The following is a 15,503-nucleotide window of genomic DNA, read 5'->3' on the forward strand; positions in this document are numbered from 1 at the left end:
TTATCTGTGTAAAAACAAGCAGGACGCTTACTCTTTTTATGTCTGTTCCTTCAACTACAAAATGTGTCTACCTCATGAGGATGTAACGAGACTTTACATACATTTAATCATTTAAGTGCTTGGAACTAGCTGAGTTGGGTCTAACAAACGTTAGCCAGCTATCGTTATTTTGTATGGTCTAATTCAACTTGGGAATTCATGAGAAGTCAAATGCAGAGCATTATGAAATCTAAACCTGGTTTGGTTTTACCTGGTAAAGCTATAAATCCTTTTGTAGGGGGGGAAAAAAAAACCCCACAACCTGTGCAGTATCAAATGTCTTCAGGTGAGCTCCTAAAGGAGAATTTCTTTCAGGAATTAAAGAAAAGATATATGCAGCCTGTCCAAAAGAATATCCTACTTTTCTGGGATTCTCTCTGACTGTATCCCTATCCCTATAAACCCCAACCAGTCTTGTAACTTGCTGCTCTGTGTATTTTTTCTACCTCTGCATCTTTGGTTCTTGCTTTGCTTGCTCCACCTAAACTGCCCTTTCCAGCTCTACTAGAGATGAAGCCTTTACCAGTCCCTCATCTAGAAGGAATGTCTTCTTCCTCTATGTTCCAAGGAGTATCTGGATCTTTCTTATACTACTTTATAAACTGCCTACTCTATGTTGAACCGAAGGTTCTGTTTTTTTCTTTAACTTTGCATTCCCTATATACTTAATACTGTAAATATCATCTAAGTGATATAAGGGTTGAATGAAATGATCAGCCCCATTGAAAGACAAAAGACTGGAGTTAATCAGGAGAACTGTCCTTACACTTTGGTTTAAGACAGGAAGAACATAAGTAGGAAAAAGGTGTAATAAACAGTCTTTACAGATTATCTGGGAAGAATAGTTATTACATGTGAAAACCCCAAAGCAGAACTGCCTTCATGATTTCATGTAATGTTCTCTCCACAAGCAATCTCAAGCTAGGGTATAGAATCATAACAGGGAGCTACTTAGGAAACCAGCTGGCTTATCTAACCCAAGTCTAACAAAGGGTCTGGGGAAAACTCTTCTGTTCAACATTTCCCATGAATGTAACAAGAGCCAAGCTTCAACCTGAAAGGACTATACACCACCTCTCTACAGGGGATCACTTGGGCAAAATATGAAACCTCAGCAAAGTTGTATTCTCCCTGGGACTGTGTAATCTGTCTGAAAAAATGGAGGCACTGCCAAGATTTCAAAGACTCTAGTTAAAAACAAATTAACTCCTTAATCTTTGTAGAGTCCAAGGAGAGTTGGACCATGACCCTTTGGGATTTTCCAGAAACGATTACATTAGACTAGAATTTTTTTTTTTAATGTGAGGAGTTAACAATTAATATTAAAAATATACCTTGTAATGGTAGATACCAGCCCTGCGCAAAAACTCAAAGATCTCAAGCTTAAATTCATTGAGAAAAGGTGCTAATGCTTAACCAAAGGTAAATATTAAAATAAATTTGCATATCCCAAGCAGCCCCTTTCTAAAAGGTATCATACTCAAACAAACAATAACACAAGTAGTTCAGCCACGTATATGAGATTAAATGGGCACAGACAAGAAGGCAGGGAGGGACAGAAAAACTAGATGAATGGAAATGAGGAACTTGGGGTCAAGAAGGGGAAGGTGTTGACACATCACAGGGTTGGTAACCAATGTCATAAAACAATATGTATATTCGCTGTTTACTGGGGAACTAATTTGCTCTGTAAATTTCCATCTAAAGAACAATTAAAAAAAAAAAAAGATATCACTCTGGCAGTTCTAAGACATATAGCCTTAAAATTCTTTGATACCCCTTCCCTCATGAAGTGGGGTCTACAGAAGAACTGGACAGTGCCCAGCCCCCATTATTAAACATTTTGATAAAAGATTCCATAGAAGAACACTGATCAAAAGGGGGAAAACACAGAACAGAATTTCAAATTTTCATTGACTCCAGACTTCCTGAAGCCATGAAGGTTGAATGAACCCCTGAAACTATTGCCTTGAAATTATCTTTAAACCTTAAACCAAAAATATCCACTGAGGCCTTTTTAAAATCAACAACAGTTTAGCTTAACTAGTAAAAAAGGTCCGCCTTGAGCATTATACTGTTTTAAGAACTATCTATATGGGATCAAATTGAAAACAGCAACTTGAATAACATAGGAACCTTAGGGGGCAGTGAGGTTATGTTAATATGGGAGGAACAACGCAGAAAAGGAATGTGAGAATGGTTGCACAATTCAAAGAATGTCATCAATGTCACTAAATGGTACATGTACGAACTGCTGAATTGGTATACGTTCTACCCTGTATATTCTCAACAATGACAACAAACTAAAAATAAAAAAAAAAGTGGGGTTTATGTCCCTTCCCTTTGATCTGGGCTCTGTGACTGGCTCACCAGTTTGTAGGCCACTTCTACTTCCTATCCTGGAATCCATTTCCTTGGTTCTTAGAACCTAGCCATCATGCTGTGCGGAAGCCTTAAGCAGCTCACGGAGAGGAACCAAGTATCACAACCAATTTGTTAGGCATATGAGTGAACCATCTTGGAAGCAGATCCACTGCTGCTAGCTGAGCTACTCTAGCTGGCATTGCATGGAGCCAAGACAAGTTGTCCTTGCCAAGCCCTGTCCAAAATGCAGTTTCATAAGCAAAACAATGACCATTGTTTTATGCCTCTAAGCTTTGGTGTAGTTTGTTACATTACCATAGGAAACTGGAACATCAGTTTTTTATGTTCTTTGAAGGGAAAAGTTCACTGAATCCTGACAAGTTAGTCTCTCTGTGCCTCTGTTTTTATATTTGTAAAAGGAAGATAATAAAAGCCTACTTCCTAGGATGTTAGGATTACGGGAAGCTGCTAGCACCAAGAAGAAAAGAAGCTGTTTTAAAGAATGGAGGTGGAAGAGAGGAGAAAGTAAAAATATGGTTAAAAAATAATAATATCAGGAAACCTTAAAAGCAAGGAGAGGTACAACAAGAATGCTCAGACAGGAAATCATGGAGAGGCCTAGAAGGAAGGGGTTGCTAGCCAACCTGGGCACCAAATGAAAGTGGGCTCTAGAGGCTGGAAACAGCCAAGGTGACACCACTTTCTCAGCTTCAGCAGTTACAAGTTTCAGAAACTTCAGAATGAGACTGGGCTGAGCAACAGGGCAGCTTCTGCTCGATGGCAACTGGTTGGTTGGTTGCTGGTTCTAACTATTAGGCCCTCAAGCACCCTCATAAACTGAATGTAGTTTACCTTTATGCAAGCGTGCCCATCTGCCCCTCCTTTAGGCATCGGCAAGCCCTCCCTTCACATCTTTTGATGTAATTGCTGATGCCTGAATTTTTTTTTTTAATTTTTATTGTGCTTTAAGTGAAAGTTTATAAATAAAGTCAGTCTCTCATATAAAAATTTATATACACCTTGCTACATACTCATAGTTGCTCTCCCCCTAATGAGACAGCACACTCCTTCCCTCCACTCTCTCTTTTCATGTCCATTCAGCCAGCTTCTGACCCCCTCTGCTCTCTCATCTCCCCTCCAGACAGGAGCTGTCCACATAGTCTCATGTGTCTACTAGATCCAAGAAGCCCATTCCTCACCAGTATCATTTTCTATCCCATAGTCCAGTCCAATCCCTGTCTGAAGAGTTGTCTTTGGGAATGGTTCCTGTCTTGGGCTAAAAAGAAGGTCTGCAGACCATGTCCTCTGGGGTCCTTCTAGTCACAGTCAGACCATTAAGTCTGGTCTTTTCATGAGAATTTGAGGTCTGCATCCCACTGCTCTCCTGCTCCCTCAGGGCTTCTCTGTTGTGTTCCCTGTTAGGGCAGTCATCGGCTGTAGCCAGGCACCATCTAGTTCTTCTGGTCTCAGACTGATGTAGTCTTTGGTTTATCTGGGCCTTTCTGTCTCCTGGGCTCACAATTACCTTGTGTCTTTAGTGTTCTTCATTCTCCTTTGCTCCAGGTGGACTGAGGCCAATTGATGCATCTTAGATGGCCAGTTGCTAGCGTTTAAGACCCTAGATGCCACTCTCCAAAGTGGGGTGCAGAATGTTTTCTTAATAGATTTTATTATGCCAATTGACTTAGATGTCCCCTGAAAACTATGGTCCCCAAACTCCTGCCCCTGCTACGCTGGCCTTCGAAGTGTTCAGTTTATTCAGGATACTTCTTTGCTTTTGGTTTAGTCCAGTTGTGCTGACCTCTCCTGTATTGTGTGTCCTTTCCCTTCACCTAAAATAGTTCTTGTCTACTATCTAATTAGTGAATACCCCTCTCTTCCCTCTCTCGTAACCATCAAAGAATATTTTCTTCTCTGTTTAGACTACTTCTTGAGTTGTTATAATATTGGTCTCATACGATATTTGTCGCTTTGCAACTAGTATCACTCAGCATAATGCTTTCCAGATTCCTCCATGTTATGAAATGTTTCACAGATTCATCACTATTCTTTACCAATGCGTAGAATTCCACTGTGTGAATATACCATAATTTATTTCTCCATTCATCCACTGATGAGCACCTTGGTTGTTTTCCATCTTTTTGCTATTGTAAACAGTGCTGCAATGAACATGGGTGTGCATATATCTGTTCGTGTAAAGGCTCTTATTTCTCCAGGATCTATTCCAAGGAATGGGACTGCTGGATCATATGGTAGTTCTATTTCTAGCCTTTTAAGGAAGCGCCAAATCGATTTCCAAAGTGGTTGTACCATTTTACATTCCCACCGGCAGTGTATAATTGTTCCAGTCTTTCCAAAACCTCTCCAACATTTATTATTTTGTGTTTTTTGTTTTAATGCCAGCCTCGCTGGAGTGAGATGGAATCTCATTGTAGTTTTGATCTGCATTTCTCTAATGGCTATTGATCGTGAGCATTTCCTCATGTATCTGTTAGCTACCTGAATGTCTTCTTTAGTGAAGTGCCTGTTCATATCCTTTGCCCATTTTATATTGGGTTGTCTTTTTGTAGTTGAGTTTCTACAGTATCATGTAGATTTTGGAGGTCAGGCGCTTATCAGAAATGTCATAGCTAAAAACTTTTTCCCAGTCTGTAGGTAATCTTTTTACTCTTTTGGTGAAGTCTTTGGATGAGCATAGGTGTTTGATTTTTAGGGGCTTCCAGTTATCCAGTTTCTCTTCTGCTGTTTGTGCATTGTTAGTAATGTTCTATATACTGTTTATGCCATGTATTAGGGCTCCTGGTGTTGTCCCTATTTTTCCTTCCATGATCTTTATCGTTTTAGATTTTATATTTAGATCTTTGATCCACTTTGAGTTAGTTTTTGTGCATGGTGTGAGGTATGGGTCTTGTATCATTTTTATGCAGATGGATATCTAGTTATGCCCAGCATCATTTGTTAAAGACACTGTCTTTTCCCCATTTAACCAACTTTGGGCCTTTGTCAAATATCAGCTGCTCATAGGTGGATGATTTTATGCATGTGTTCTCAATTCTGTTCCATTGGTCTATGTATGTGCTGTTGGATCAGTACCAAGCTGTTTTGACTACTGTGGCAGTACAACAGGTTCTAAAATCAGGTAGTGTGAGGCCTCCCACTTTGTTCTTCTTTTTCAGTAATGCTTTTCTTACCCAGGGCCTCTTTTCTTTCCATATGAAGTTGGTGATTTGTTTCTCTATCTCATTAAAAAATGTCCTTGGAATTTGGATCGGAATTGCATTGTACCTACGTATCGGTTTTGGTTGAACAGACGTTTTTACAATATTAAGTCTTCCTATGCACGAGCAAGGTATGTTTTTCCACTTATGTAGGTCTCTTTTGGTTTCTTGTAGTAGTGTCTTGTAGTTTTCTTTGTACAGGTCTTTTACATTTCTGGTTAAGATTTATTCCTAAGTATTTTATCGTCTTGAGGGCTACTATAAATGGTATTGATTTGGTGATTTCCTCTTCAATGTTCTTTTTGTTGGTACAGAGGAATCCCAAATGATTTTTGCATGCTTATATTGTATCCTGATACTCTGCTGAACTTTTCTATTAGTTTCAGTAGTTTTCTTGAGGTGAGGATTCTCTGGGGTTTTCTGTGTATAAAATCACGTCATCCCCAAACAGAAATACTTTTACTTCTTCCTTACCAATCTGAATGACCTTTATTTCTCTATCTAGCCTAACTGCTCTGGCTAGGACCTCCTGTGCAATGTTGAGTAAGAGTGGTGATAAAAGGCATCCTTGTCTGGTTGCCAGTCTCAAGGGGAATGCTCTCAGACTCTCTCCATTTAGGATACGGATGGCTATTGGCTTTGTATAAATGTGAAATTTCTTTAATAAAAGGAAGAGAACATTTTCATTCCATGTTCAAAAAAAAAAAAGACAAAAACACAAAAGTCTGGCTAAGAACACTGAGCTTAACTGAGTTTCGGTTAATTGTCCTGCCAAGTAAGGCCCACCCTGCCAAGTGAGGCACACTCTTGCATTTCTGCAGATGTCTCAAAGCCTGGAAGGGTTGGGTGTGGGAGATAGGAACTAACAGTTTACTGAGACCTACTAAGTATCAGGCCATGGTCCACAAGAAGTGGATTCAAACCAAGTTGTGTAATTTCTAAATTCTTGTTCATTAAATATTTACCGAATGATTTAAGAAACACATATGTCATCTGTCAGACCCTGCCCTGTAAGAGCATGAACTTAAAAAGTAGGAGAGCATCACAAGAGGCAGGAGTCACCACTGGAAAAGCAAAACGGCTGAGGATACAGGAGCAGAAAAATTCCAGTACTTCATAGAACCGTGTTTATTTTCACATGAAAAAGATAAAGAAAAAGCAAAATCGACCAGTGGTTAAGAGTACAGACTCCAGAGTCACACTGCCTGGGTATAAATTTTAGCTCTACTGTTACTAGTTCTGTGACACTGGGAAAGTGACTTAACTTCTCTGTGCCTCAGTTTTCTCATCCCTAAAATGGAGAAATACACCTATCTCATTGGATTAGTGAGAACTGAGTGAGTTAATACAAGTAAAGTGCTCAGAACAATGCCTGACATGTGGTAAATGCTATTTAAATACTAACTGCAATTATCACTACTATCACAATGGTGATGATAATTATGTTCTAAGATATCTAGCCTGAATCAAACAATTCAAGAAGCTCTGCTGTTGTACAGAAGAGCCTTCCTCCCAGGAGACTCACTAATGGAAGCGTTTCTGTAAACAAGGCTGTAAGCAGACAAAGGGTATGTTAGTGTGGAAAACTTATAATTACTTAGGGAATAATTAAATAGACTTTGGGCATTAGACTCCTTATTTCTCCCTTTGTTGGTATTTTACTAGTTAATAAGTCATTCTTTCTTCACAGTATAAGGGGTGAGAGGAGGTGTCAAAACAAGTCATAAACTAGTGCATTCTGATAACTATTGACAGTTCAAATGATTTGGCTGAAGGGAACATAGCAACAATGGCTTAGGTAAAACTTTCAGACACTCTCCAGGCGTTATACAACAAGGGACAGAGAATAAGAGAAATTTAGTGCAAATATTCACAATGAAATCCTATTATCTCAAGACTGAAAACTTAGAGGAGAGTTTGTGACACTGAGCTGAATGTGGTGAAAATCATATAAGTCTTACTTTTCCAAATCAAAACTGAGCTTTTGTTTCTAGAAAGAGCTATTTCAAAACACGGCCATTGGAGCATGCATCTCAGATAACCTGAGAAGAGGAGAAAGGAAAATTTTCTTATACAAAAAGAAAAAGATAAAGAAATAAAATATTAATTGGTGGTAGAAGAGATCTGCTTTCAGTTTGATTTTACATAAAATCATACAAACACATACACACGTTATGTTTATACTGATAGACTGTCTCTCACAAAGACTCACTCTTATTGATTCACAAAAGAAAAACAAAACAAACCCTCATAACCTAGTATGCAGCCATGGTAGTCAAAACAGGCTGGTACTGGTACAATGACAGACACATTGACCGAGAGAACAGAATTGAGAACCCAGATGCAAATCCACCCACCTATGGTCACCTGAACTTTGACAGAGGCCCAAAGTCCATTAAATGGGGGAAAAGACAGTCTTTTTAACAAATGGTGCTGGCATAACCAGATGTCTATCTGTAAAAAAATGGAACAGGATCCATACCTCACACCACACATAAAAATTAATTTTAAATGACTCAAAGACCTAAACATAAAACCTAAAACGATAAAAATCATGGACGAAAAAATAGGGACAATGCTAGGGACTCTAATACATGGCATAAATATGATATAAACCATAACCAACAATGAGCAAACATCAGAAGAGAAGCTTGGTAACTGGGAGCTCCTAAAAATTACATACTGATGCTTATCAAAAGACTTCACCAAAAGAATTATAAGAGAGCCTACAGCCTGGGAAAAAACCTTCGGCTATAACATATCTGACAAGGGTCTAATCTTTAAAATCTACAAAATACTTCAACACCTCAACAAAAAGACAAATAATCCAATTAAAAAATGTACAAAGGATATGAACAGACAGTTCACCAAGGAACACATTCAGGCAACTAACAGACACATGAGGAAATGCTCTTGATTATTAGCCATTAGAGAAAAGCAAATCAAAAGTACTATGACATACCATACCACCCCAACAATATTGGCACTAATAAAAAAAAACAGAAAATAAATTTTGAGAGGTTATGGGGAGATTGGAACTCATATGCACTGCTGGTGGGAATGTAAAATGGTACAACCACTATGGAAAAGAATATGGCGTCTCCTTAAAAAGCTAGAAATAGCAATCCCACTCCTAGGAATACAACCTAGAGAAATAAGTGCCATCACATGAATAGACAAATGCACACGGCAGCATTATTCATAATAGTAAAAGGATGAAAACAACCTAACTGATCATCGACAGATAAATGGATAAACTATGGTACATACACACAATGGAATATTACCCAACGATACAGGATAATGACGAAACAGCAAAACCTCTCACAACATGGCTGAACCTGGAGGGCATTATGCTGAATGAAGTAAGCCGATCACAAAAGGACAAATACTATATGAGACCGCTATTACAAAAACTCGAAAACGTTTACACACAGAAAGAAGAAATCTTTGATGGTTAAGAGGGTTGGCAGGGGGAGGGAAAAATGCTAACCAGACAATAAGCAAGTGACAACTCTGGTGAAGGATATGACAGTACACAATACTGGGGAAGTCAGCACAACTTGACCAAGGCAAAGTCATAGATGCTTCATAGATACATCCAAACTCTCTGACGGATGGAGTTACTGAGCTGAGGCTGTGGACCATGGTCTCAGGAGACATCTTGCTAAACTGGCATAACACAATTTATAAAGCAAATGTTCTACATCCTACTTTGGTGAGTGGAGCCTGGGTCTTAAAAGCTTGTGAGTGGCCATCTAAGGTATGTCTACTGCTCACACCCTGTCTGGAGCAAGGGAGAATGAAGAAAACCAAAGGCACAAGAGAAAGATTAGTCCAAAGACCAATGGACCACAACTACCCACAGCCTCCACCAGACTGAGTCCAGCACAACTAGAAGGTGCCCAGCTACCACCACTGACTGCTCTGACGCGGATCACAACAGAGGGTCCCAGACAGAGCTGGAGAAAAATGTAGAACAAAATTCAAATTCATAAAAGACCGCGAGATTATGGCCCCTGGACACCCTTTTAACTCAGTACTGAAGTCACTCCTGAAGTTCACCCTTCAGCAAAACATTAGGCCTATAAAACAAATAATAACATATGTAGTTCAACACATATATGAGACTAAAGGGGCACACAAGTCCAAAAGCAAAGACAAGAAGGCAGGAAGGGATAGGAAAACTGGAAGAACAGAAACGGGGAACCTGAGATCAAGAAGCAGAGAGTGCTGACACATCGTGGGGCTGGCAACCAACGTCACAAGAGATATAAACATACTGAGTGCCTACTATGGATCAGGCATAAGCAAAGCATTTTCCATACATTATCTCAGTTAATCTTTATAATAACCGTATGAACACAAGACAAGACAGAAACAGAGAGAAATAAAAAATTCCTCAAAGTAACAGTGCTTATAAATGATGGAATAAACTCAGGACTATCCCAAATCCAAAGTCCACGCGTGCTTTACGCACTTCACTGTACACATCTGAGGCACGACAGGCGTTTTAGCATCTACTTGCCTGAACGTTAGTGTCTGCCCGCAGAAGTAAGTTGGAGCGCTGGAGTAGAGAACGCCCGATGATTCGGCATCATTTCGGAGTGCTATATTTCTTCGACTGCTCAGGCTGTACCCCTCAAAGCCAGCTGTCCACTCTTTTTAAAAGCAAAGACATGAAAAGTTATTAGAATATTCTGAGGAGTATCTTCAATACGGATGCGTTAATTAAAGCTTGGAAGTAAAAGAGATCTCTTAGGAGCCATGGGCATGTTCAATGAGATAAGACTCAGTGAAAGACTATCATGGTCAGCGCCACAAATTACAAAAAAGATTTCAGTCTACTCCCGCACAATTCTGTCATGAAAAATCAAATAAGTTTATCTTTCAACCTAAGAACTAATTAATAAACAAATCAAAGTCTTTTAAGATAGTAATGCAGGGGAGAGATCAGTTTCAAATTATAAGACGTTAAAGAAAAAGCCTTTGCGATATTTAGAATCTTTGGTTTTAGGTGATGCTTGTTCTCCTGCCTGGCATTGTTTTTGGACTCTGGACGTAAGAACTGATGAAAAGTTCTCCAAATTCATATAAAATATTTTGAGCAGGAAGTAAAAGACAGGTTCCATGTTGCTCTCATCAATTCAGGATTTAACCTTAGAAAAAAGGGTTGTCAAATGCTCTGACAGGGATCACAATACAGAGTCCCGAACAGAGCAGGAAAATAAATGTAGAATAAAAATCAAATTCACACACACACACAAAAAAAGACCAGACTTACTGGTCTGACAGAGACTGGAAGAACCTCTGAGACTATGGCCCTGGATACTCTTTTAACTCAGAACTGAAGCCACTCCCAAAGTTCACCCTTCAGGCAAACATTAGACAGGTCTATAAAACAAACCACAGCGCACGTGAGGAACGTGCTTCTTAGTTCAGTCATGTATGCGAGGCCAAAAGGGCAACACCTGCCCAAAAGCAATGACAAGAAGGCAGGAAAAATGAACGGATGGGAACGCGGAATTGGGGTGTGGAAGCGGAGAGTGCTGACACATAGCAGGGACTGTAACCAATGTCATAAAACAATCTGTGTAGAAACTGTTTAATGAGAAACTAACCTGCTCTGTAAACTTTTACCTAAAAAAAAAAAAAAAAGCACAGTAAAAAAAAGGGGGGAGGGGTGTGGGGGTTGTCCGTGCACTGCCCTGAGCACAGAACACAAGTGTTCTCATCTATAGTTAAGCTTTAGGAGTGAGAAAGCAACAACATACCATGAGGCACCAACGTGGAATGACCTGTCTGGGGGACACTCCAAGGACTCCACTCCTGCCGGCCATCTCCTCGGGCGCAGACTCTAAACTGATAATCAACATTGGGGTCTATGTGCAAAACTATGAATTCGGTTTCAGAGCCTACATACACATCCTCGAAGTGATTTGAAGTACATTTACGGAACTGGAGTCTGTAATCTTGGGCTGTAAAGTCGTCATCAACCTAAGGACAAAAGCTTTACGTTAGCTAAACAACCAGAGAATAACTTCTTTCAGCATCGCTGCTTGAAAACCTTAAACAGGAGCACTTTAGGTCCAGCATTCAGGCTCACATGCTGAAGATGGGCTATTCTTGGGATGGCCAAAGGAAATATGCCACCACGAGTCCCCTTCTTTTCTTTATTAAGCCATGTTTTACGCTTCCCAGTCTAATATGAAAAATTCTGCCTCCTTTGAAGAAGCGGCATGTTTTCCAGACAATAATGCTTAAGATAAAACATTCATAATTCAATAAGTATCCCACAATCACATCACTCATCTAACCAAGAGAGAATTATATCCAGATTATATAAAGGATTCCTAAAAATTAACAGAAGACAACCCAGCCAATAGAAAAATGAGCAAAAGACATGAATAAGCATTCTATAAGAAATAAAAAACTAGTGCCATCAAACAGCCGAAAATATATGTAAAAGATATTCAACCTGATGTGTAATACAGAAAATACAATCTAAAGCCACAAGGAGATATCGTATTGGCCAAAATACGAAGTCTGACGATGCCAAGTATTGGTAACGGTGGGGAGTAGGAACTCATATACTGCTGATACAAGGCCTCTAAAGAGGTACAATCACTTTGGAAAAGAGTTTGTTATTACCTAGTATAGATGCAATACTGTTAAGACCTCATAATTCTATGGCTAAGTATATACCTTAGCAAAAAAAAAAAAAAAACCTTACAAGGAACCATGAATAGGAATGCTTATTATAAAAACTACAGATAACCCAAGCCTACTGAGAGGCAAAAGAATAAAAATGGAATAACACTTTTGTTATTCCATTTGTTTTGAACAACAGCTACGACAAAAATCTCTACTCTTCTTTCTATACGGCGTCATTAAAAACAGAACACTCAGGGAACACCTAGCTCAACTGGCATAATTTATAAAGAAAACGTTCTATATTCTACTTTGGTTGAGTAGTGTCTGAGGTCTTAAAAGCCTGTGAGCAGCCATCTAAGATAACTCCACTGGACTCACCAGTCTGGAGCAAGGGAGAATGAAGGAAACCAAATACACAAGGGAAAGATTAGCCCAAATGACTAATGGACCACAAGTACTACAGCCTCCACCAGACTGAGCCCAACACAACTAGATGGTGCCTGGCTACCACCACTGATTGCTCTGACAGGGATCACAATAGAGGGTCCCAGACAGAGCAGGAGAAAAATGTAGAACAAAACTCTAACTCACAATAAAAGGAAAAAAACAGACTGGTCTAACAGAGACTGGAGAAACCCCGAGAGTATGGCCCCTGGATACCCTTTTACCTCAGAAGTTAAGTCATTCCTGAGGTTCACCCTTCAGTTAAAGATTACGTAGGCCCATAAAACAAAACGAGACTAAAGGGGCACACCGGCCCAGGGTCAAGGACTGGAAGGCAGGAGGGGACAGGAAAGCTGATAATAGGGAACTCAAGGCCAAGAAAGGGAGAGTGTTGACATGTCATTGGGTTCGCAACCAATGTCACAAAACAGTATGTGTACTGTTTAATGAGAAGCTAGTTTGTTCTGTGAACCTTCACCTACAGTACAAAAAAAAAAAACCCTATTTCAAAAAAGAAAGTAAAGTTCCTTAGTTGCACATGACTAACATAATTTATATCACTAAATTGTATGCCTGAAAAATGTTCCATCAGCAAATGTATATGTATTTTTACAATAAAAAATTTTCAATTAAAAGAATACATTTAAGATAATACTTCACACAAACTGAACACCCACTTCTGCATGATGACTCGTTTGCACGTGGTTTCTATCTAATAGTATGATTTAATATACAAAACTCTTCGCAATATCAAATATGGAGAAATCATACTTTAAAAATCTTATTTTAGAGATACATTTTTTTATATCAGTGTTGAACAGAAAATATTAGTCAATATTCACTAATTTTTGTTTTTACTTTTCTAATAAACAGAAATGGGAAAGATCACCAACTCACTGAAGAGTTAAGACTGGAATATATAATGGAATCCAAAGCTGGATACAGAGATTTAAAAACAAAACTACCTTCAAAACTGTTTACCTCAAACTGGAGGAGCTTCCTCAGTTCAAGCTCCCTGTGACTTTATCTTAATTGCAAAGTAAAGGACATTTTTTGTTTTAGGAAAAGAAGAAAATATTCAAAGATCATTAACAAGAATTTTTTGAAAGGCCCCCAATGTTCTCAAATCTGTAACATTGAAGCCACTTCTGCAAATCTGAGTTACATACCTTACACCATCGTACTATGATGCCTCCAGGTTTCTCTATTAGCTCTTCAATCTGTACTGGTGGGCGAGACGCTACGGTTCCATGCTTGAAAATGTGGTCTTTCACTATGTTAAGAATTGAGTCATCCAACTGAGCAGATAAACAAGGTACGTCAACCAGTAAAGGCACTTCTGGTAAGCTGAGAAAATAAAGCTCATGTATTTGTGTGCCTTTTAACTGACAGTTAACAATACAAGGACTATATTTTAGATCAGTGACACACTGTAAGGATGCTGAAGCCCTCAGTAAATAATGCTCATGGTAACGGAGGCTTTGCAAGATGTTACATAAAGAGTCTCTTCCCAAATGAACATAAACAGAAAACTGATAGGATCACAAATATCAAGTTTATGCCAAAAGCTCTGGTTTACTGAAATGTGACTCAGTTTCAGTGACATGTTCAGAATTTTTTTAATTTAACAATTCTCTTACACATCGGAATTGAAGAAAATATGCAGTAAAACTATACCAAAGATTACAATCAGAACTATTTCAGACTAGTAATACTGCTAATGGGCAGTGAAACCTTGAAAAATATATTCTCTATCTCCTTTATCAGAATCTTTAATGGGGGCGAGGTGGGGGGGGGGGAAGCAGACATAGTTTAAATGCTTAAAAGTAAGCCCAAAAGGCACTAACTCTTTACCTGTCCAACTGAATGTGGGAGGCCTTTTTGGTAAAGCTCCACAGTTTCTCATTCTGTTCTCCTACACCACCAAGAATGGCGATCTCACCTACAATCAGGAATAAGAGAACTAGTACGGTAAAAAATGGGCAGATTATAGTCAACACAACCGGGTCTAGCTGAATCTCTGATTTTCTTGCAAACAAGTCTTAAGTGCTGCCACAGTCAAATTTCTAAAACGTAAAAGTGGACATTATTTCAGAAGTGATTCTAAGGTTAAGGCCAAGAAGAATGGGGCACAGAATAGCAAAATTCTGTCAGACAGAAGATTCTGCTCTATTCAATTGAAACCTGGTTTGTCAGCCACTTTTATGCAAAACAGAAGGCCTAGGGGCCTCTTTCCAATCCCTCCTACAGAATCTATCAACTTGAATAGCAATCGGTACGAAGTATTACCCTGACATGGGCAACAAGGCACAGGGTTTTACAAAGTCAAATGATACAGCTATGTTTCCTTGAAAGAATTCTATACCTTAGATTAGAAATTATTCAACGGAACAATAAAAGGAAATGCTACATACAGGCCTACAAAAATGAGCAACTTCTATGTCCTTCCACAGCCCTGGAGCGCACTGGCAGGACTCTTCCCTCTGAATGTACCCTGGAGTTACTCAAGTAACTTGAAATCATAAGACTTTCTCCCTCACCAAAAGGAAAGTAGACACATACTCAACAGTGGCTCAAAATCCTCAAAATTCCGTAAGTAAGTTTTTATCCCTCGGGGGAAAAAAGAGTTTGAAATTAAAAGTACTTCTGAAGTACAAAAATAATAACAAGCTGTATGTGCCTGAAAGGATTTATTTTCAAAAAGGAAAATGCTTCTCAGTCTTCAGGGAGATGGGTGTAGGCTCCTGACCTGTGCTGACCGGTTTTTGGATTTGTTTCTGAATT

The 15,503-nt window shown here is 39.1% G+C and overlaps 1 protein-coding gene across 1 annotated transcript in view; it reads right to left on the bottom strand.

The window, feature by feature from the left end:
* Positions 1-15,503, bottom strand: part of CRLF3 (cytokine receptor like factor 3) — a 43,326-nt gene that overhangs the window by 10,424 nt on the left and 17,399 nt on the right. The window contains exons 3-6 of the mRNA XM_049859670.1: positions 14,574-14,661; positions 13,889-14,066; positions 11,396-11,618; positions 10,150-10,282 (exon numbers count right to left, since the gene is read on the bottom strand). Of these exons, the coding sequence (XP_049715627.1) occupies positions 10,150-10,282; positions 11,396-11,618; positions 13,889-14,066; positions 14,574-14,661 (622 nt within the window). The remainder of the gene's footprint in view (positions 1-10,149; positions 10,283-11,395; positions 11,619-13,888; positions 14,067-14,573; positions 14,662-15,503) is intronic.

The sequence above is a fragment of the Elephas maximus genome, chromosome 19 (genome assembly GCF_024166365.1).
Source record: "Elephas maximus indicus isolate mEleMax1 chromosome 19, mEleMax1 primary haplotype, whole genome shotgun sequence".
Taxonomy (NCBI): domain Eukaryota; kingdom Metazoa; phylum Chordata; class Mammalia; order Proboscidea; family Elephantidae; genus Elephas; species Elephas maximus.